The sequence below is a fragment of the Spinacia oleracea genome, chromosome 3 (genome assembly GCF_020520425.1).
Source record: "Spinacia oleracea cultivar Varoflay chromosome 3, BTI_SOV_V1, whole genome shotgun sequence".
Classification (NCBI taxonomy): Eukaryota; Viridiplantae; Streptophyta; class Magnoliopsida; order Caryophyllales; family Amaranthaceae; genus Spinacia; species Spinacia oleracea.
In genome coordinates, this window is record NC_079489.1 from 27,461,836 (window position 1) to 27,484,312 (window position 22,477).

At 36.9% G+C, this 22,477-nt stretch overlaps 1 protein-coding gene across 1 annotated transcript; it reads left to right on the forward strand.

The window, feature by feature from the left end:
* The first annotated feature begins 6,286 nt into the window (after positions 1 to 6,286).
* LOC110796931 (uncharacterized) lies at positions 6,287 to 21,256 on the forward strand. The gene is made up of 4 exons (XM_022002020.2): positions 6,287 to 7,253; positions 15,190 to 15,497; positions 20,434 to 20,798; positions 20,889 to 21,256. Exons 1-3 carry the CDS (start codon positions 6,361 to 6,363, stop codon positions 20,790 to 20,792), a joined length of 1,560 nt encoding a protein of 519 aa, XP_021857712.1. The 5' UTR covers positions 6,287 to 6,360; the 3' UTR covers positions 20,793 to 20,798; positions 20,889 to 21,256.
* The last annotated feature ends 1,221 nt before the right edge of the window (positions 21,257 to 22,477 follow it).

Sequence of the window (22,477 nt, forward strand, 5' to 3'; positions counted from 1 at the left end):
AATCCTATAGTTGTTTCTTATGAGACTTATGACATCAGTTTTCTTCATGGTTGTCATAATGTTTAATTTTTTTCCTTTTCAAAATAGTCCATATAAAGAAATTAAAAAGTCACATAAAAATTTATTTGTTTTAGATTTCATGTGAACATTTATTTATAAATTAATGTGAAGAGATAAACCATAATTGGTGGTTGGTTAAGATGGTAATGAGAATTATCATCCAAATTGGAGGTTTGGTGTTCGAACCTTATTGTATTGATTTTTGGTTGCCATTACATACTACATGGTGAGTGGATGATGTGGCTTGAGGAGAGTACTACGTGACACATATAAATTTTCCACAACGCCTTTTAATATATTAGTATAGATGCTAACTTTAACTTATGAGTTTTCACTTAAATAGAAAGTTAAGAACATCAATATAAAAGTTAAGAATATTAATATAAAAGTTAGCCATGGTGTAATAAAGTTTAATAAAAGATTTATATCAGTTTACCTAACTTTTACTTCATGTAGGGTAACTTTTAATGCAAAAATGCTAACTTTTACTTTTTACTCAAAAAGGCTAACTTTAACTTCTGGGGGTTTTACTTAAATGAAAAAAAATAGGAATATCAATATACTTCGTAAAAGTTAAGAATATCAATATAAAAGTTATGAATATTAATATAAAACTTAGCACTGGTGTAATAAAAGTTAAGGGAAGTTTTATTTCAATTTACCTAAATTTTACTACATTAAGGCAAACTCTTAATGAAAAAAACTAACTTTTGCTTTTTTTTTTAATTCAAAAATGCTAACTTTAACTTTCAACTTTCAAGGTTTCACTTAAATGAAAAATTAGGAATATCAATATACTCTGTAAAAGTTAAGAACATCAACATAAAAGTTAGCTTTGGTGTAGTAAAAGTTAAGTAAAGTATTATATCAATTTACATAACTTTAACTACATGAAGACTAACTTTTAATGCAAAAAAATCTAACTTTTACTTTTTTAAAAACTATATAATATGCAAATGTTTGAACACTAAGGCTATTAGCTCAAATGGTAGAGCAATGTGCATCCATTCACATGGTGTGGGTTCAAGTCCCATATAGCCTACATACTATTGGGTTGCGTTTTGGTTCGATATAATGAGAAATGAATAAAAATATAATTAAACTCACGCCTGAATTGGTAAAAGTTACCCCAAAATGTCTACCCGTTTTTCAAATAAAACCAATAGCTATGTAGGATTTGAACATACATCTCCGCGCAAGTTGCATGGTGCTCGACTAGTTGAGCTAATAGGCTTACAAAAATGAAAACACACACTGTAGCCATCAAAAGATTATGCAGGGAAAGTATCATGGATGATATGTTCTAAGCTCCTATTCTCCATGCATTCTACAACTAATGCCTTCAACTTTCAGCTTTCCCAAGCATAGCCAATCACCTTGACTAAGTGTCGGTGTCTTAGCTAGCTCAAGATTTTAGCTTCTCTGTAAAAACACTTGGTATATTCTGCTGCAAGATGTACCAAATTAAACTTATTTATAGCCACAATTTGCCCATCTTCCAATTTTCCCTAGTAAACAGGTGCTTAAACTGTTGGTACCAAGAACAAAACTTTCACTGAAGTAATTAGTAGCAATTTCAATATCCCTTGAATTGAATCTCTTCATTGTTAAAGAGCCCACTAAGCCTCTGAAGTAGCAATATTCTCATCAAACGCATTACGGCTAGCCGAACGAGAAGGAATCCTTCCGGCAGAGGAGAAATTATTCAAGCCATCATATTTTAGAAACCAATCTTCAAATCAGAATAAGACTGTTTACTTGAAACACAAATTGCGGGAATAAGTAAACTTTCAAACTGGTGTAAGGACTACAGACAAATGAAACCCAAGAACGAGCATCCCTAGTCACACCAGAATCATCAATTTTATAAGTCTGCTCAGTTGCACAGTGACCCTGAAGTTCAAACCAAAAAATTGGCAGTTACTTATTGTGAATTTACCAACCATTTATAACTACTGTACATAGATAAATTGATGATGGAACTATGCCAACGCCATTCTACCCCTTCCTAGCTAATTATTTCCACAGGCAACCAAACAAGCCTCGCGTTCAACTGACGGTCTTATAATCCATTTAGAGCCAACTAGCACAATTATAACGTGTACTCAACAGGCTGAGGGTGTTGGGGCTTCTCATCAACAGCCATGGCATCACATCATAAATACATCAACTATTATAATCAAACTATTAAACTCATTCATTCACCTTGTACTCCTATAACATTAAATGCAACCACAAATGAATTTTAAGCACATCTATCATATAACTAATCTCTGAAAACCTATAGAATATCCTTCATTTGCCGAAGATTTTGTAGCTCCGAAATAAAATTTGCAGAATTTGCTGCCTCGGAAGAATTTTCCTTTGTCGCCTCCTTCTGTTGAATCTCTTAATTTTTAGAGTAAATTTGTTAAAATGAATCAAAATTATATACAATTTTCTATACAGTGAATATTAATCTGCAAAATTATTAAATCAGTACCTGAATCTATGTTTTCCAGGGTTAGGTCTTCAATTGCATGTTTAAATCAATTTCGGCTATATTGATTGAATTTGGAGCTTGAATTTGATATTGGGCATTTAGAATACTATGAATTAAGGCATCCATTAAATATTTTGTATTAATTGCAGAAAATAAAATGAAATTTGGGAGGAAATCGAAGCAAATTTGGTATTTTGCTCTTCCTCTCTACTTTTTTTTGGGGTCGAAATGAGTTACTTCATTAATTACTTAGCATCGAGAAACATTAACTGGAGTTTGTTCAAACAGCCCACTCTTACGGAGGCAAAAATACAGCCACTTATGGCATTGCTACTTCGAAGCAAACATGCTTCCAAAAAATGGGTATCATTGTTGATAGAAATGTCACTAGCTAAACATGGTGGGGGGTGATTTCAACGCCTTAATCCAACAGACTCAGTCGATCCTTGGCCTTCTTTGCTACGTATTCCACTTCCATAAGCTGCTCCCTTCTTCTGAATTTCACCCAGAGGCTCCCTTGGATTATCCCTACATTTACCATACAAATTAGTAAGGCTCAAAATTGGGCCTTGATCATGGTTAATGTTCTCCACTATTGATTTGTAATATGAAAGAATGGTGACATTCTTACAAGTATTGTTTATGACCCATGACATTGCCAACAAGATTGCTTGTGACTCTGCAGCTTTGGCCGAGGTTGTAGAGAAAGTACCAGCTATTCCAGCAATAAACATGTGCTCTGAATTCCTACAAACAATGGCATAGGAAGCAAAGAGAGTGGAAGTACAAAAAGTTGCATCACATTTAACAACAAACTCAGTTTGGGCAACAAGATCCATATGCATTAGTTTAGTCTGTTGATTTGAATTGATGGCTAGACTTTCAAATTCTTTTGATAACCAAAGGGTCTGCTGGAACCAGGGGACAATAATTTTGTTTTCTTTTTGAAAAGTCCATAGATTTCTTCTAATCCAAATTCTCCATAAGCAGAAAGCAAAAATAGTTTGGGCAGAGGTGTTCAGCTTCAAAGCAACTTCATTATCCTTTAAGTTTTCCAAAAATCAGGTTTCAAAATCAGAGTGTATGTGGCTAACTTTGGAGGGTTAAACTCAATATTATTTCAGAACTCAGTTGCTCTAGGACAATACAAAAATACGTGTCCAACATCTTCTTGGGTGGTAGGACAGAATTTGCAGTTACCATTAGGAATGACATGCCTACTAGCCAAATGGGAGGCAGTGGGAAGTCTTCCCCACATAATTAACCATAGGAAAAACTGAATCCAAGGGGGGCACCTAGTAGGGGTGTGCAAATTCGGGTTCGGTTACCCGTCAGGAATTTATTTCGGGTAACTTTTACTTTTGGGTTACAATTTTGCCGACCCTAAACCGTATCAAGAACTACCGGTACCCTCTTATTCGGGTATCGGTTTTTTCGGTTCGGTTGGGTAATAGTTAGATTATTCGCGCGTTTTTTTTCTTCTAAAATATCCACTGTAAAATGAAATAAACTACTTATTATAATGACTACATTACTGATTATAATTTACTTTGCTTAATTATTTGCTACTGCTACTTGACTAGCGAAACTATTTATTAGTTTTCTTCATGGTTTTATTCTGCTGGTTTGGGTCTGTACGTAGCTTAGTTCTAGTTTTTTATATTTGCTTTTCTTGCTTTCTCTTTTCTACTTTAGAATTTCTTTCCTCATATGAATAAAAAAAATATTGCTTGAACTTCTAATAACGAAACAACTAATTGGAGTATGTAATTAAGAATTACAATACTAACAAAGGTGAAGGAAAATGGGGGGTTTATATTAAAAAGTGTAAAATTTAGGGGAAATGTTTAAAATAATGATTTATTTTTTTATTCTATGTACATGTAATATGCGATTATTCGGTCGGTTCGGTTACCCGTATTTCGGTTTGGTTAACCGTATTGTTTATTCGGGTTTTTCAAATATTAAAAAATGTCGACCCTAACCTTATTATTTCGGATCGGTTACCCGCATTTTCGGTTCGGTTTTTTCAGTTTTCGTATTCGGTTTTGGTTTTTCGGTTATTTTGCACAGCCCTTGCACCTATCTTTCCATATACAACTCCACTTACCATTAGGCAGAAGGTCAGGGAACTTACTTTTGCAAATGATGTTATAAGTAGTTTTTGAGTCAAATTTGAGGCCTTTGATCAGAGAGCAGAATGGAACATCTTCCCCAAATTGGGGAATGGGGATAGCATGGATCCTAAGTAAGAGGTCAGTAGGTAGAGTAAATGACAGAGTATTTGGGTTCCAGTTACCATTCCTCATTACATTATTCAACTTCTGGTCCTCCTCACCTTTGTTCAGAGGTCCAGCTACTAAAGATCTTATGGTTTCCTTCCCTGACCAGTTATCATGCCAAAAGTTGATGTGAGTCCCATCTCCAATGCACAAAGCTGTTAATCTTTGGTACAGATCCCATCCCTTCCCAACATTCTGCCAAATATGAGACCCTTTTAAGAAGACAGTAGGGTAAGTCCTATTATCTATGTACTTCTCTTTAACTAGTCTACTAACAAGGTTTGAACCTGTATTAAATATCCAACACAATTTGGTCATGAGGACTTGATTCATTAGGACATCAGACCTAACACTAAGGCCCCAAGATCAGTATCCCCGCAAGATTTACGCCAAGCAACTAGATGGGTTTTTTTACTTCTGTGGTTCAGAATGCCACATGAAATTGGCACATATTTGGTCTATGGATTGTAGAGTTTTTGTTTGGGAGATACAGTAGTTAGCTATAGCAGTAAGGGAGACCTTAATTAAAACTAGTCTACCAGCTTTACTTAGACATTTGGCCTTCCATGAAGCTAGCTATAGCAGTAAGGGAGGCCTTAATATAATTAAAACTAGTCTACCAGCTTTACTTAGACATTTGGCCTTCCAGGAAGCTAACTTACTCTTGATTTTTCTACAGACATAGGCAGTTTGTTCTGGGTTGGCCTTTTATCAGTAAGGGGAAACCCAAGATAAGTTCCTAAGTCTGGGCTTGGTTGGACCTCTAGAGAGTTGCAGAAAAGGTCTTTTTGGTCTTGGGGAGTATGTTTTGAGAAGTAGACTCTACTCTTAGCATTGTTCATTTTCTGGCCAGAACTATCCCAAAAGTTACGTAGAACTTCCCTCATGCTTTGCAAGGTTTTGGTAGAAGTGTCTCCAAACAAAAGGAGATCATCAGCGAACATCAGATGGGTAATGGGTATGCCATTTTTTTTCAAACAGAAATGTTTCCAGTCCCCTTTATTTGCCGATTCAGAGATGAGGTCAGCTAGATATTCCATGCATATAATGAAGATATAAGGGGATATAGGATCCCCTTGTCTAATGCCCCCAGAGGTTCTAAAGCTAGGAGAGGCTTTCCCATTCACAATGAAGAGGTGGATTGGGAGGCAACACAATTCATAATAAGGTCACAAGAGTTCTTATCAAAACCCTTTCTAGCCAGACACAATCTAATAAAATTCCATTCCAATATGTCATCCTCTTCTAGTTTTTCATTTTTTTATATATTCTCTTTCCTCTTTTTTTTAGCAGGTGTGGTTAAGCGGTCAATTAAAGTGTTGAACGAAGCTGTATTAAAAAACTTTGTACTTGTGGGAGATTGGTGTACGTTAATATTACTGTACACCTGTTTTGCGCAAGACCTATTGGTGTAATTAAATACGGAATAAGTAACAAGTGACAACCACTAGAGATTTGAGACTTGAGACTAGAGCCTAAATATAAAATCAGGCTGACTGGTTGCGAAGTTGAAACCCTAACAGAGGGAGAATAAACATGGCGGGTGACAACCCAAAATCATCCTCCGAACGCAAATCTCGCTGGCAATCCTCCTCTTCGGCCGCCACCCCCACCACCACAACCACTGCCAACGCCGCCGCAAACCCTCCCTCAGGAACCCCTTCCAAATCCTCGAATAAACCATCCACCACCAACACCACCACCGCACCAAGATCGTCTTCTGATAAACCCACCACCAAACGCGTCCCTAACCCAAGCCCATCTTCTCACCCACCATCCCAATTCTCCGAGCCATCGGTACGCCCTTCTTCTCTCGGCCCACCGCCCCCTCCGCCACCTCCGATATATGGGTTTCACATGCTTGATCGCCGCACTATTATCCTTGCCGATGGAAGTGTCCGATCCTACTTCGCTTTGCCCCCTGATTACCAAGATTTCAACCCTCCCCCTCGACCCCCAATGGGGCGCTTTGGGCCGCCTCATGAGCCAGGCCGGCTCCCCCCGGTTGGGCCGATGAGTCCTGATGGTTTTCACGGTAGGGAGGATCATCCGTTTGGGTCTAATTCAATGTCTATGAAGAGGAAGTTTGGGTTTGGTGAGGAGAGAGATAGAGATAGAGATGGGGATGAGTTTGCTAGGCAGAAGCAACAGCTTTTGCAGTATGGCAATGCAGGTGCGAACTTGGGATCGGGTACTAGTAGTCCCTTCAGGCGGGACGACGAGTATCGAAATTCTAAACACATGAGGGTTGGTGCTGGTGCTAATGTTGGTGGCAGTAGTAATAATATTAATTCGAGGCAGGATGTTCGAATTGATCCTGCTGTCATGAAGGCATATCTTCATTTAGTTAAGCTAATTTATGAGGATCCTAAACAGAGAAAGAACTACTTAGAGAATGGCAAGCATCTTCAGTGCCTCGTCTGTGGCAGGTTTGATAAAATTAACCCCTTTTGCTTTAATGTTTCTTTATTATATTGTTGTAATTCAGATGTTTACTGCTTCAATGATGTGAGCTTTATGTAAATGAGTGATACTCGCACCTCTTGAGCCGACTTGGCCATGTCTCAGACTCAGGAGCTCGGAAACTTTTTGGGAATTTGAGTGATACAATAGAATTTTGGGAATTAATAGGATGATAAGTGCTTTTAATTTAGACTTTCATTTAATTTTATAACATACGAAGTACTTTAAAGCTTTAATTTAGAATGGTTTGTACTTGTGTGTGTATCCATTTTAGTGTATCCTAGACCCTTTTTTAAAGATTATTACGTATTACAAAAGGTAATAAAGTGAGGGAATTTACCTTCAAGCATGTTAGTCTCATGTAAATTGTCAGGTTATCTTGAAGATTTGTTCTTTCTTTTAAAGTGCTATTATTGGTTAGTACATCTCTGGAGCTTTTTGTGGAATAAGTTAAGGTAGGTAGCAGTGTTACCTGGTTTGCTAGTATGAGATTGGGTACGGGTTCGCAGTTCGCTACCTAATTTGCTAAATTAGACCAAAATTATACCATTTGATGTTGTAATTCGCTTTTTCGGTTCGCGGTTCGTGGGCTGATTGGAGGATTAGGTAACACTGGTAGGTAGTCATTAAATTCAAATATTGTTGAATAATACCTAGAGAATTAGAGTTACTTGTTTACTAGCTGAGCTCTTAGTGTGTGCTGTTTGTTGGTTCTCTGTACTTATATCAGCTAATGTTGTAGGCTGAAAGTGGTTCATTTTATTGGATCTTTGATTGGTCATGATTTTGCCCTTCCACTTTCTTCTGAGGTGTGCTTTACATTGAACTACTTGTATCTTGAGATGGTGCTATTTATTTGACTTGCTCAAATATACCCTTTTAGAACATAGACTAATCTGAAACTGAAAACGTTGGCTTGTTTAATTGGGGTATACTGAACTTTTTGATTGCTCGAAAACCTGGCTGGCTTTGTACAAGCACTTGGTTTTGTTATTTGTTCAATTTAGACTAGTTTTATGACGTCTTAAGATCATCTTTAAGTGACATTCCTTGTAGTAAGATTTTTTTTGTTTCCCCTCCGTTCAAGCTTTTTTATAAATACTATCCAAAATAAAACAAAATTTGACCTATAGATATGTTAATCCAAAGGAGTTTTGGACTTTGGAGACCTTATCCTCTTGCCAAAACTTGATTATTGTTAAATAATTTGGTGAACTATCTATATTTGCCTAGTTGATGTCAGTATATATTATTTCTTTCAATATTTGCCCACCATATCTTATGTGCTACACCTTTGACCAAAATATTTTCCAAATTCTGTTGTTTACCCTTTGTTACTATTAATTTTTTCGATAATTAATGTATTCTGTTGACTTAAATGTTTAACTTTAATAGCTCAAATCTTGGACTCACTCAGTTTGTCTTATCTCTTAGTTAATAAGTATGTAGTCACTGGTTTCATATTTGCTATATAAGTGATTCCTGAAACCAATTGGATGAGATACCTCGGTAAATTGTTGTATGATGTCGAAAGTAAGAAAGACAGGTTCAATTACCTGGTTATCCAATGTAGTATTAATTTTGGGGCTCTAGAGGTTGCACCCGATTGGCTATCAATATATGGCCTATTGGTCTGTAACTTAATGAAATGCCTGGATTTTGGAAGAAATTTATTAGATGCTCATCTTTATAATACTCATACATGCCCTGACATAATGGAATTTTGTTGCTCTTTGTAGGCTCTAAAAGAACAAAAATGAACATGTGCTCCTAGAGCAAGATTCCTTAGGTTTTTACAGAGGTGACACTGAGGCTCCGTTTGGTAGGGCGTAAAACGTTTTCATGGAAAACCATTTTCACCTTTTCAATCATTTTACGTTGTTTGGTTGGGTAATGGATGAAAACAATTTTCCATGACTCCCTCAAAGGTGGAAAATCCTTTTCCATTTGAAAGGGAGGGAAACCACTTTTCCTTCTTTCCTCTTTACCTCCTCCTTTCTTCCCTTCAATCTTCACCATCTTCTCCCATTTTCCTTTAAGGGTACCAAACAAAGGAAAACTAGTTTGGAATTGTGTTTTCCCTTGAAAAATATTTTCCATGGAAAATCAGTTTACAATGAAAACGTTTTACGCCTTTCCAAACGGAGCCTGAATACACATGCATGCATATGAATTACCATGCTCCAATCAAAAGCTAAGCAAGTCAACTTGCTAGGTAGCTGGCTTTCATGGGTTTATTTTAGCTTTCTTTGGCGCATCTGTGTGATACTAAGTACAACGTAGAAAAGACACTATATTCCTTTTCTAGTTTTATCTTCCATCTTATGTACCTTCCTCAATGAAGCCCCTTGGCTTACCCTTAGCATGAACCAACTAGAATGGCAACACGAGGTGTTACTTAAGGTGATGACCTAGCTTAAAAGTGTGCTTGGGATGCACCTAGGCATACCCCCCCCCAAACCTAAAGCTCAATATTTTAGATCCACAAATTCTAAAAATGAAAGCTGCATATAATTGTATTATCTCTCTGTGGGTCTGGAATCATGTTTATTTCTCTCCCCGGGCCCCTTCTCTCTCTCTCTCTCTCCACTTTGCTTTAATTTTTCTTCTTCTTTGATTTTTCTTTCATTTGTTCTCTCTGTTGTTTTTTTTTTGGTTCTTCTTTGAGGAGAGCCTTGTTGCCGACTTCTTCAATTCTTTTTATTCCTCTCATTTGTTCTCTCTCTTGTTTTTGGTTCCTCTTGGAGGAGAGCCTTGTTGCCGACTTCTTCAATTTTTTTTGTTTAGATTAGGGGTTTTAGGTTTCATCGACGCAATTTTTCTCCTCCGAACTTATTGGCCCCTATTACCTGTACACATTTGAACCTATTTGTAGTTGTAAAATGAATATGATAGCCGTTCTAAGCTTATTGGTAAGTATTCGAAAGCATTTGTTTGGTGAAAAGGATAAGGCTTTTAGTGCTTTTAGTAGTTGTATTCTTTGTTGATTTTATTTGGTAACTTGGGTTATCAGTAAAAAAAAAAAAAAGGGACTAATTCTAAGTAATCAGCCATAAATAATAGAGGAGTTAATATTTTGATATCATGATGTAGGTAGTAGGTTTCTCATTTTCTGTAGGGAAATGGTTTTTCGATTGGACATTGTTTCTTTTCCTTTTTTCATTTTCCCTCCCTTTTCTTTACAAGTTCTATGCATCCTTTATAGAGAAGTGTGTGTTACTTCCTAGGCTCCTAGCTCTTTTTCTAATTAAAAGTAAAAGAGATTTCAGTTTAAGAAAATTAAAAAAGAAAAGATTTCAGCGTTCCATGTTGCGTGCAACCACTAATTTCACTTTGAAAGAGGTCAAAACACTTCTAGTGTTCCCCATTTTCAATCACTGATCTCAGTGTTGTCAAATCTACAAGTTGTTTGCAACCTTATGGGCTTATCCTTTGTGATGGACCTAAGGCCTAAGGGTATGTTCTATTCACCTTACTAAGGTTTTGATTTTTACATTGAATAGATTCACCTTTTTTTATTTTATTGAAGGGGAAGAATAATATCATTAATAATCAACCACATGATATCTACAATGATAAAATAGATGTGCATATCACAGATTTAGAGAGAATACACAACTGTTACAATCACAACAATTACTATTCTGCATCCTAAAGCACAGCTCGTACACCACCGCTTTTAGCTTGACACGAGCAATGATTTTTGATGTTTTCGCATCTTTCCAAGTAGTCCGCACGTATTGTTCCGATCGATGAGTTGATGATAAACGCTAAACCCGTATGAATCCAGATCACCTTCCCAATTATTGAAACCATAAAAATAAAGTTCTCATACATGGATGAGAATGAAGAACCTAGGAAAATGTAGGGAAAAACCAAGAATAAATTGGGAACAAACCAACAGAAAAGAACACAAAAAGGACAGAACATGAAGAGAAAAGCTGTGCGAGGCAGACTAGCTACTGCAGAACAATGGAAAAACAAGAAGGGTTGGAAATAGTCTAATTTCATCGGAAATTATACTATTTCCGGCCTGAACGGAAGAAACTGTAACCCTAGAAGATGAGAAAGAAGAGAGAGAAAGAAGATAAAGAAAGGAGCGCGTAACCCTAAACCCTAATAAGCAGAAATGCTGATAATATTAGTAAGAGTAGCAGAAAGATTTAAGTCAAGGAAGTTGAACACAAAACAGCAATTTAAAGAATGAAGAAGAAATGTGCAGAGGCAAGTACAGATATAGGTGAATATAACTTGGGGATCATGAATGAATATGCGTTTGTTATGTCCATTTGAATACATGATTTCCCTTCATATGCATACTTTGTACTAAATGTTGGTTTAGGTTTTCCCTAGGAAGATAACTGTAGCATCGATCATATACTTCCAACAAGGTTTAAATATCTAAATTCGTCAATCATGGGTGATTGAGCCTCTTTCTTTAAGACTTTTGCAACTTATTCAATGAGTTGTTATTTCTAGGTATTTGTGGTGTTGTCATTTTAATTCTCATGTACTGGCATTATTTCTTTAGTTGGTTGGGCCTTTTGGCCTGTGCTAGATCTATATCATATACATTTGTTTGTTTGTACCGTTGTTCAAATACATCTTATTACGGCTTGTTATTTCTCTCCTACTAATCTGAATGAAGATTTATTCTCTCTGTTTTTCGGGTGATTATATGTTGGCTGAGTTTGGATTGTGCAAGTATTCTCAAGGGATGCAGAGTTAGTGCTTTTGTCACTTGGGTTTTGCTCCTTCGTGCTATCTTTCAACACAGGCAATGTGATGGTTAAAGTGGCTTTATTCAAGTGTGTTGTTTAGGAGAACTCGCTCACAGATATATTAGTACCGTGGAAACCGAATAGAAGTTGGGTGATGATTAGGAAATATTGATGTCAAGATTAACATGAGTTGAAAGGGGGGCGGGGGGATGTAGGTCAGGATAAGAAATAGTTATTTGAAATTGAACAAGGCAAGTTGTTCAGTTTGCAACGAAGAATCTGGAATTGCTACGCAAACCGACTCAATCAGTTTTATGATTATTTTCCATGTCAGTGTATTGGAATGAGATTGAGCTATGCAAAATTTCATTATATATTTTTATGTTTTAGATTTTTAGATTTATCTTTATTCTTTTAACCTATGTTACTCAGACACGAGTGTCGGTGTCGTGTCCGACAAGGTGTCGGAGTATCCGACACCCCGATCCAAATATTTGCTGACACTCCGACACGGTCAAAGGAGTGTCTTGACTTGTGTTTTAGACACGGCTCTTAGACAAAGTGTCGATAAAAAATAGCGACACTTTTTGTAAAAGTTTTAAAATAATTATTAAATTAATAATAAAATAAAGATTAAAATATTAATAAATAATAAAATTAAAATAAAAATAACAAAATAAGATAAAAGGTCGTGAAAGAGTTGAAAAGTCATTATATAATCCCTCAAAAAGTAAACATATAATAAATAAATAAATATAAAAAAGCTGAAATGAATAAATGATATCACGTGGGTTTGTTATTCTGTTCCCTCTTCCCACATACTCCTGACAGACCCACACCTTAGGTCTTTATTTTTATTAAAGGTAAAAAAGAAAAGAAAAAGGAGCAAAGCCCAATAAGTCAGTAAACCACGCCCACCACTCCACCAACACTAAACAGAAAACTCCTTCAACGCAAAACAGAGGATGAAGACCGCCGGAAACCATGGATGATTCTGAAACATGAGTGAAATCAAAGATTGAAGAGTACAGTACGCACGATTTTTCATCTACAATAAAAGCCCCAATGTGTTTTTTCTTCTCTCGTCTTCCCCGGCCTTCAATTTCTAGATCTAGGGTTTCGAATTTGAATTTTTTTACTCAATTTTTTTTTCTGCTTCCGATTTCGACACTGCATTTCGGACTCTTTTCCGACACCGGTGTCGACACCTCCCCGGACACGTGTCGTGTGTCGTGTCGCGGGTCGGGTCGTGTCGACACCGACACCAGCCGTCCGATGAAGTGTCGGAGTAACGTAGCTTTTAACTGCAAGGAGAACATCAGTGTTCAGTGTTGGAGGTGCAGATTCACATTAGACATAGAGAATGGAAAATTGGAGGTTGAAGGTATGCAAATAATCCGTCTAATTGTAAATGGAAGGGTAGAGAAATAAACAAAGGTTGAATGATAATGCAAAGAAAAGGTTGTAGCAAGAAATATAAATTCTTTAGTTGTTGGTGTTAGGTGCATGGAGAGACTGAGAGAGGCAGGGGAAGGGGGGAGGGGTAGAGAGGGGGTTAGAGGGGGAGCGAGGGAGAGGGAAAGAGAAGAGAGAAAGATGGAGGCTGTTTGAAGGCTAAAATTCAAATTACTTCCGAAGAGGATCAAAATATATCCTCTCATCACTGTTTGCAGGTCTTGTGGTTGCCATTTGGTGTATTGTACAGTAGTGGTTTTTAACTTGAAGCTAGCATGTTTTAGTTTAGCAGCCTGTTCAAATAGTTAGAAAATATTTTTACGTAAGTTAATCAATCACGTTCTTAACCTAGTATTTGCAACCATGGTTGTACTGAACTGGTTTGGTTTAATATCCTGTAAATAATGATGGGTCCTAAAGTATACTCGTGTGTCATGTTTGATCTACCCACAGGTCTGCATGCCCTTGGTTTTGAAGGATCTTACGTTATTTATTGATATGTTTGGATGTACGGGGGCCTTCTAAGTTTATACTTTTTATGCAGTCTTGCTACTTTGTCTAGTCAGATAATTTGATGTTCTTGTATTGTATTTCTGGTTGTGTTGGTTGTACAACTCTTACGATTCCAACTACTACTACTGGCTCGTTGTAATGAGCTGGTATAGCCGTATGGTTTGCAATGAAGCCCAGAATGCACTCTAACCAGGCGTTGACATGGGGTTTTATTTCCAACCTCATTTTATTCTCAGTTTTTTCCGAAACGAGGGTCTTCCATAGAAGTAGGTTCTTCGTAGTTTGTTGCTGATGAACTTGGTTCATTCTCCAGGCCCTTTATTGATTAACCTTACGCTTGGCTGTTAAAGTTTTGTTTTTATGTTCCTGTCTTCTCTCCTGCGCATCAAGGTCAGAGATGTATTTTGGACCGTTTGGGGTCACGTGACCTGGGGTTTTGTACTTTTGTTTTCATCCTCACTTCATTGTGTTGGTTTGGTTATATGATTCAGTGAATTTAGGTTGTTTGGTAGGTCTTTAAACTGACACTAGGCTTGGCTGTTAACTTCGTTTATAACTGTTATTCTTCTCATAATATATATGTACTCAAGATCAGCGGTGTATTGTGGTTCACCAGTCTTGCCAAGTGGCAAAGAATCCTGATTTGCACTTGTTGTCTTGAGGAGCACATTCCCAGCCAGTTGCCAGCTCTAATAGCGAGGTTTCTTTTGTGTCTATTGAGGGGATTGCTATGCTTATGCAGTTATGCTTCACATATTTTAGTCATTTACAAATGACAAATTGACAATATGTATATGCAGTATGCTGTTTTAGTTAAATTTGTCTAGCTATGACATCCAGTACTTCTTTTCTTCCATGGATGTACACTGAACGTGTTCCGATTTCTAAACCTATTCTTTTTGCTCTTTATTTCTTTAAGTGACTGTAGATAAATTATTTCTGGAGTTCACGTTGCAGGGTTTTCACAAACCTGCAAGTAAAATTTTAATTTGTAGAAATGCAGAAGTTCGTGACGTATTCATAGCTTTTAAATAATTTGTACAGTACTTACCTGAAGTTGGCCTATCAACCAGCTAAAATTATGGCTGGTGCTGGTGGCTGGGCTGTATATGGTGGACTTTATTTTTCCTTGAAGATAATATCTGAAATAATAATATGTCGCAAGAACTTGAGTTATGCATTTGTCCGACTCTCTTGGTATTGGAAATTACAGGTCTTCAAAAGATTTTCCAGATGTACATGCTCTTATTATGCATGCTTACAACTCAGATAATGCTGATTTGCGTGTGGATCACCTGGGCTTGCATAAAGCCCTTTGCGCCATAATGGGGTGGAGTTTTATGAGGCCTCCTGATTCCTCCAGGGCGTATCAACATATGCCTGCTGAAGAAGCGGCTGCATACCAGGATGACTTGGTCATGTGGCCACCCATGGTGATTATTAATAACACAAATACCGGCAAGGGTAAAGATGGCCGCATGGAAGGTTTGGGAAATAAGGCAATGGATAGTAAACTTAGAGGTATTGCCCTCTGCTTACTATATGGATACTATGTCTGCCTGTAATGGTAACAGTAATAACATGTCCTCTTTTGTTCACTGCTATATGCTGAGACACCTTTGAAGTTGGACTAATAATAAATTACAGAATCCATGGGTCTCTATCTAGTGGACCTGGATTTACTTCTTTGAAATCTAGATGTAACCTTGTTGGGTTATAGCCCTTCTTTGTTGATTGTTGGTGATCTCACTTGCAATTAACAGAGCAGCTGCTGAATAATTGTTGCCCCCATGGGGACTTGTGTGTTTTTTATCAGGTACTCGAGGGTTCTCTTCATTCAAAATATCATTACTGAAAAGTCTTAAGTGCTCCTGTCTTTTAGACATCTTTGTGTATGCAACTTCGTAAATTTCTTATTCCAACTCTTGGACTCATTTTCGTTCCAAATCATTTGTCAATTTTTATGATCTTCCTCTTTTGCATATGCGAGAGCTTCCGTCAACTCTTTTGCTGAACCCTCTTATCCAATTGCATACATTTTTAAAAATTAAAATTAAACAGCAGATATAATATTATGAATGGTCTGAATATTATCATGACTGTAGTGTACACTACGTACTTCTAAGCGTATGGATACCGTAATTAACTGATAAGATGAAAATATCATTCAATAATGTGTTTAAGTATGTCTACCCCCCCCCCCCCCCTACCCCGCTTGTTGCGGGAGCCTCTTTGAAGGCAATGGAGTAATGATAATAATGATGATATATTCAAGTATGTGTCTTAAGCTTGACTTTTTAAATTTAAGTTGTCAGAAAACAGGGATTTCAGCCTTCTCAATTAAGAGAAAAGTGAGTTTGAAGTTTGTTAATTCTGCTAAGTATCTAGTTTTGCTGTTGCAAATCTCTTGTCTTAAGTAGAGTTAATTGATGAAAAATTGAAAATTTAAGCCTGAAAACCAAAAACTAGTTTCTCCAAAATTCCAGCTTGTGGGTGGGACTCCTTTTACTTGCCATGCTTAGCCGCACCCTCCTCAAGAACTCGTCAGTAATCACTTTTCATTTTGGAGCCATTTTGTAACTAGTGGGCTTCTTGTAAACTGATACTAGTATTTAAAAAACATGTGGTGATTTTTTAGCTAGAACGTATTTTATAGCAAAGTTACATCTCGTAGAATTGAATATCCTTATCCTTGTTTATGAAAAAGAGTTCATTTACCTGTCTTAGGAGTATAATCTTCATCCCTTAAACGTTCATCCAAGGCATCTGCTATGTTTATGTTATTTTCTAACTTTAACCATTACCTGCGATAGTTATTTGCAATACAAGGGAGCTGAATTCCCTGAAAACTTAAATGTGATTAGATATGATATTGTTATGATTTATTTGGGTTTAAAAACCCTACTCAACAACATATTTGTTATAATTTAATACTGTTTATGTTGATGGAGTTCTCTGGGATATTATTTAGTTATAGGTTCTCATTCTTTTTAGTGGAACTAGGATCTCCTTCTGTACTAGTTTCTTCTTTGTAACAAGTCGCGTGTTCCTTTTTAATCATTATATGATTTTGTGGTTGCTGTTTTCTTTTCTTTTTGTTGACCTCCAAAACTACCATTGAATCCCCTATGTTTGTGTAGTACTTGTAGTTTGTGGCATATTCTCTGTTAGTTTAGTGCTCTTTGACACTGCCAGAAAATGGATTTGTTCTTGGGATAGTTGCATGATCCTCTATAATTTGTTCTTTCCATGTCATGGTCAATTTTTGTTGAAGGTGAGTTAGTGATTTGATTTTGATTCTTGCCTAAGGACAGTGAGAACACTTGCTTCTATAAACTGAAGGCTAAATCAAGTTGAAATAATGAGTCTTTTGTTCATGAATAAACTAGGGTTTGAGGGTTGTTATAGTTAGATAGTCTTCGTCTTTAGTGTTACTGTTCTTGCAGGAACGATGAGGTCTCACCTCATTAGTGAACTATTTGTTGTTTTGATTTGGACTTGAGACTTCTGTATGTTTCTTGATGATACTAGTTACTCCCTCTGTTTTCTTTCTTTGATGCATCCACTTTCTAGAATGGGGTGTTTTTTTTATTCTACTTCTACCCACTCCTACTTAATTCTACTTTTGGCAAACACATTTTACCATCTTACCCCTTTCCCCTACAATAATTTCACCTTTCCTTCATCTCTTTCCTACTTTACCCACCTTTTTCTTACACAACCCACTATTACCCATTATTTTACTACATCTCTCTTACATTTCCACCTTTTTCTTACACCCAATCACTTCTCCTAGAAACAAGAGTCTACAATAATTGGAACATAAAAAAAAACAGGAGTATATAATTTGATTCATTTGATGGACCTTGTACCCATATTTGATTGAAAATCCTATAGGAAGCCGAAAGTGGCATGCTTCTCCTACATAAATTTTTCCCGATGGTTGTAATTTTTGTTATCATGTGTAGTTTTTGGCGATTGAGTTTTTTCAGTTTATGTTTGATTCTATCTTCTATTAAATTTGGAGACAAATGTCTTTTACCTAGATTTACAGGCTTCTTATCCTTTCATGATTCATGTATATTATTGTAATGTTGCATATTATTATTGGTTTATGCCACTTTATGGGAGGGGATATGTTTTGAGCACCATAGTCAGAGAGTCGTGTAAAAAAGTCAGAGTGCTCTTGAAAATACAAGGCAGGACCGCATGACAGTTGATCTAGCTTGATACTGGTAGGACCTTCCTATGGCCTGCTGTAGGGATATTTATTGGCCCATCCTTCAATGATGGTGTGATTGATCTTCTATATTTGCTCAGTGATTGTGTGGAAGACCTCTTTTTCTCTTTGTTGTTCCCTCTAGCTATTAATATATCTTCTGTTCCATATTTCTTGCCAGTCTCATAGATGAAAATTTCACAGTATTTGCTACGTACTACTTCTGGTGGGTTGAAGGATGATCATGTTGGAATCTAGTGTCCCTTGTTTGTTCTCTGTACCTTTCTTCAATCTATTGAGGTGGGGACCGACTTTGTTGTAGGTGGTGATTAAGTTGGAATCTCGTTATCTGACTTTGTCACTCTAACTTCCTTAAATCTTGTGTCATTTATACTTGAGAAATATTCCTTAAATCTTGTGTCATTTATACTTGAGAGGAAAGGAGGGTTAACTATGAGATTGCAATGGATGTGAGTATGTGACTTGGTTTCAGCAGACAGTAAAGAGACCTTAGGAAGGGGAAAGTGGATTGTGAATAAGTATATTATGTATTCTGCAGTTCGGGTCACATTAACATGATATTTTACTAGTTTAGTGATGTTTGTATCTTTGGGTTTGAATACAGTATTTTTTAATGTTCATTCTATGTGTAAAGTGATCTGTTGCTGTATTATTTGAAGTTATGGATCACACACACATTCGAGCCTCCATTCTGAGGATCAGAGAGAGTAAGGCCTACATTTACTGTTTCAGTTTGGTGATGATTCATTTTAGGTGTAAGGAAATTGCTTTCCCTCACTGTTACAGAGCCATGGATGGTTGAATATCATCATCCATTTCTCTGTAGTTGTGGGGGAGAGGGTGTAGGGTTATGCTATCCTCCAGGCTTCATAGCCTTGATGTCTTCCCTTCTTGGGTACTACCTCCAAATTATCTTTTCAATAGATGATCGGTGGATGGTAGTTGGAAACAACCATCTTTGTGAAAACAAATAAGTATGCAACAGGTAAGGCTCATCTGTGGTGACTGCTTGAGTTCTGTATTGAATAGGAGCCAGGATTCAAGTAACCATGTATAAATAAAGTGGGAGCGCGTTAGTTTATGCACACTCTTGAGTTTTGTAAAGGCTGCTTGTTATAGTTGCTAAACCCAAGCAACCTTCTTTAGGGGCTTCTCTGGTACAACTTATGTACAATTAGTATTTCAGGGTCTGATATGTAGTAATTGCGAGGTACAAAGTTCTAATTTTCATGGAAGTCAGAGTGGACATTTGTCACCATATTGCGTTTGTGTTCATGTCTTGTACCAATGATCAATTGTCTTTTTTCTCTTTGACCTTTTGTACTTGCTTCTGGTGTTGTCAACCTTAACTCATGTGCTTTCTTTTCCAGAAACACACCCTAAGCTTCTCTTTGATTTTATTTGTTGTATTTGTGTTAAAACTCGAAGCAGTTTTGATGGAAATCTGTTCTTCCTTTAGGCGAAGCTTATGCAGGTCAGCTTTGTAGAGTTCAGTGAAAAGAATATGTTACCAGTCTTGTCCCGATATTGTTTTAGAGAGACGAGTTCATGTTAATTAGAATCACAGATGTCCAATGTTAAATATTTGAGGTTTTGAGATGTCTGGTTGTTTGGTAGTTCAAAATATTTAACTTGGTACTCCTTATAGAGTTCTACTAGAAGTTACAACTGCCACTGATTGCTGCCATGGTTTTCTTTCATGGGTGTATGGATTCGGGGAATGGTTCTGTCATTCTGTGTGTTAAGTGGACAACATCTGTTGTTAAATTTTCTTTAAGATTATTACTGTTACTGTGGCTGTACTATTACTGGCACACTGAAATCGACACATTTCCTAAATAAATTTGATTGTCATAAAGCCTACCAATTGTAGTTTTGCTAATCCAAGTAGTGAACACCTCTACCTTAAGAAACCATGCTTTGAGGGAGGATTTGGGCTGCATGAACTGCTGCTCATAAGACATTAGCACCTGTAGACTGTTGTTTATGTTAGGGTGGTGATATGGTGTTGGCTCTGCAATTTGTTATTGATGTTCTAATATATCGACCTTTTTATCTGATACAAGTAATAAACTGTGAGCCTTGAGCTTTGATGTGTACACAACCTGTGGTATTTTGTAGAGAAGGATGTGAAAAAGATAATATGGGTGTTTGGTAATTCTATTATTGTTATATCTTTATTTAATCACAGTTACTAACTTCAGTTCCACTGTTCAGATCTCGGATTCTCAGGGGGCAAGTCGAAGTCTTTGTACAGTAGAGAAGGCCATCTTGGCATTACGCTTATTAAGTTTTCTAGTGACCTATCAGGCCTGAAGGAGGCCATGCGATTGGCTGATCACTTTGAGAAGGATCACCATGGGCGTAGAGATTGGGCCCATGTACAATCGACTGCTACTGAGAAGAATGAAGAGAGCAATCCAAATCTTGTGATGGTGGATCAGAGGACAGGTGAAAGGAGGAGAATACTTTATGGATATCTTGCAACTGTCTCTGACCTAGACAAAGTGGATTTTGAAACACGAAAGAAGGTGGTCATTGAAAGCAAGTTTGAGAAACTCCAACTATCCAAGTGATTTTATGTAAGCCTCAAATTGTCCTGTTTAATTTTTAGTTCTTGTAATTAGTTTATTTTGAGATATAGTTTTTGACGGCCTGCTACTGTTATGCAGTGCTTTGTGTCTGCTCTGGTTAATGAGATGAAGCAGGTGTCAAGTCTTCGGAAGCAGCATCTATTTACATCGTCAATGTCACAGTAACAGGTGAGGCGCGTCTTAGGTGGCCGTTGATGATGTCTAACTTGCAATTTGTGATGAATGCGGTAATCCTTGTTAACGAGGATGATTAATCTTCTTGATCAACTTGACGTTCTCATGATTATGTGGGAACGAGGGATTGGTCTCCTTGTTCCCCTTTGTTGTTTTTAGTTAATGCAAAATCCCTAAAGGGTATTATTAGATCACTGACCTCTGCTGTTCTTGTATGTTGATTGGAAATTATAAAATAGAATGAAAATTAGGCGTCAATTTTACTTATAAAATAGGTAAACCCTGTGAACGTTTACACAGGGCAGAGGGCTATCCTAGGACATGACCTTATTATGGCGATTAGATTGGCAGGCGTATTATGCACAGGCCCATTTGAGATGCAAAATGGTCATTTCTTAACAAGTTAGAGCTTCTTTTTCTTGCAAGCCGCCCTGATTTCTGAATTTGTGATAGACATTGTTGGCTAAGTTAGAGCTATTACTATTGCTGCAGATTCCAAAGAGTTGACTCCCATACCTTTCTTGACAACATTTTCGACTTCCCTTCCCACCATTTTAAATGCATTCTAATTCAAAATCTTCGAGTATTTTTTTTTATTAAAAAAAATGAATTGAAAGCCCAATTAAAAATTCAATAGGATATTTATGGTTTTGCTGTTTTTTTTTTTTTTTTTTTGTGTTTTTGTCATAGGATAATTTTGCAATAAATAAAAAGTTTACAAAATTAAAACACTAAGGTCTGTAGAGACCTTTTCAGAGATTATAAAACTAACAAAATGCATTTGTTGCCGGCCTTTGAGTGTTGAAAATGCCTTGTTTAAACCGCCAACGAGGCGTAATCGTTCCAAGGTCACTTATGGTTGTGATTTCCTTATAAAGCATGGAGGTGAAGTTGGACCCCTTTAATAACTTGTGGAGCGATGACAAAGGAAGAAGTGAAAGAGTTAAAATGTCATAGGGTTTTTGGAAAAACCTTGTGAAGTGCACACAAGCATCTTGAGTCAATAAACCCCCCAAAAATGGGGAGCAACGCATATAAAAGCAGTCTTTTTTTTACTTTGTTGGGTATGTTAGTCATTTTCTGTTGTGTGTTAAGAAAATAATTTCTGCATTTTGGAGCACCCATATAAAAAGGTAGATATAACATTTTTAATTTTGCACAAACAAAATACTTTCTATGATATTTTGTTGGAACTAAGGGTGTCAAATCAGGTCATCGGTTTGGTTTCGGTTCGGGTTCATCGGTTCTGGTTGAAACCGGTTCATTTTGCTATCGGTTTGGGTCGGGTCGGGTTGAAATATTAACGGTTCGGTTCGGGTTCGGGTTATGTGGTACGGGTTCATATCGGGTCGGGTCATATTTGGTTGGTTCATAAACGGGTTAAGTCGGTTCATATCGGTTTGGGTTATAATCGGGTTGGATTGTAGTCGGGTCGGGTCAATTCGGTTTGGTTTGTTAACTGGTTTAGCCGGATTGTAATCGTGTCGGGTTAA

Bases quoted from the DNA above. Each gene is read 5' to 3' on its own strand.
- LOC110796931 (XM_022002020.2), top strand. From the start codon at position 6,361: ATGGCGGGTGACAACCCAAAATCATCCTCCGAACGCAAATCTCGCTGG. The intron at 7,254-15,189 runs GTTTGATAAAAT...TGGAAATTACAG, and splicing joins CAGTGCCTCGTCTGTGGCAG to GTCTTCAAAAGATTTTCCAG. The intron at 15,498-20,433 runs GTATTGCCCTCT...TCCACTGTTCAG, and splicing joins AATGGATAGTAAACTTAGAG to ATCTCGGATTCTCAGGGGGC.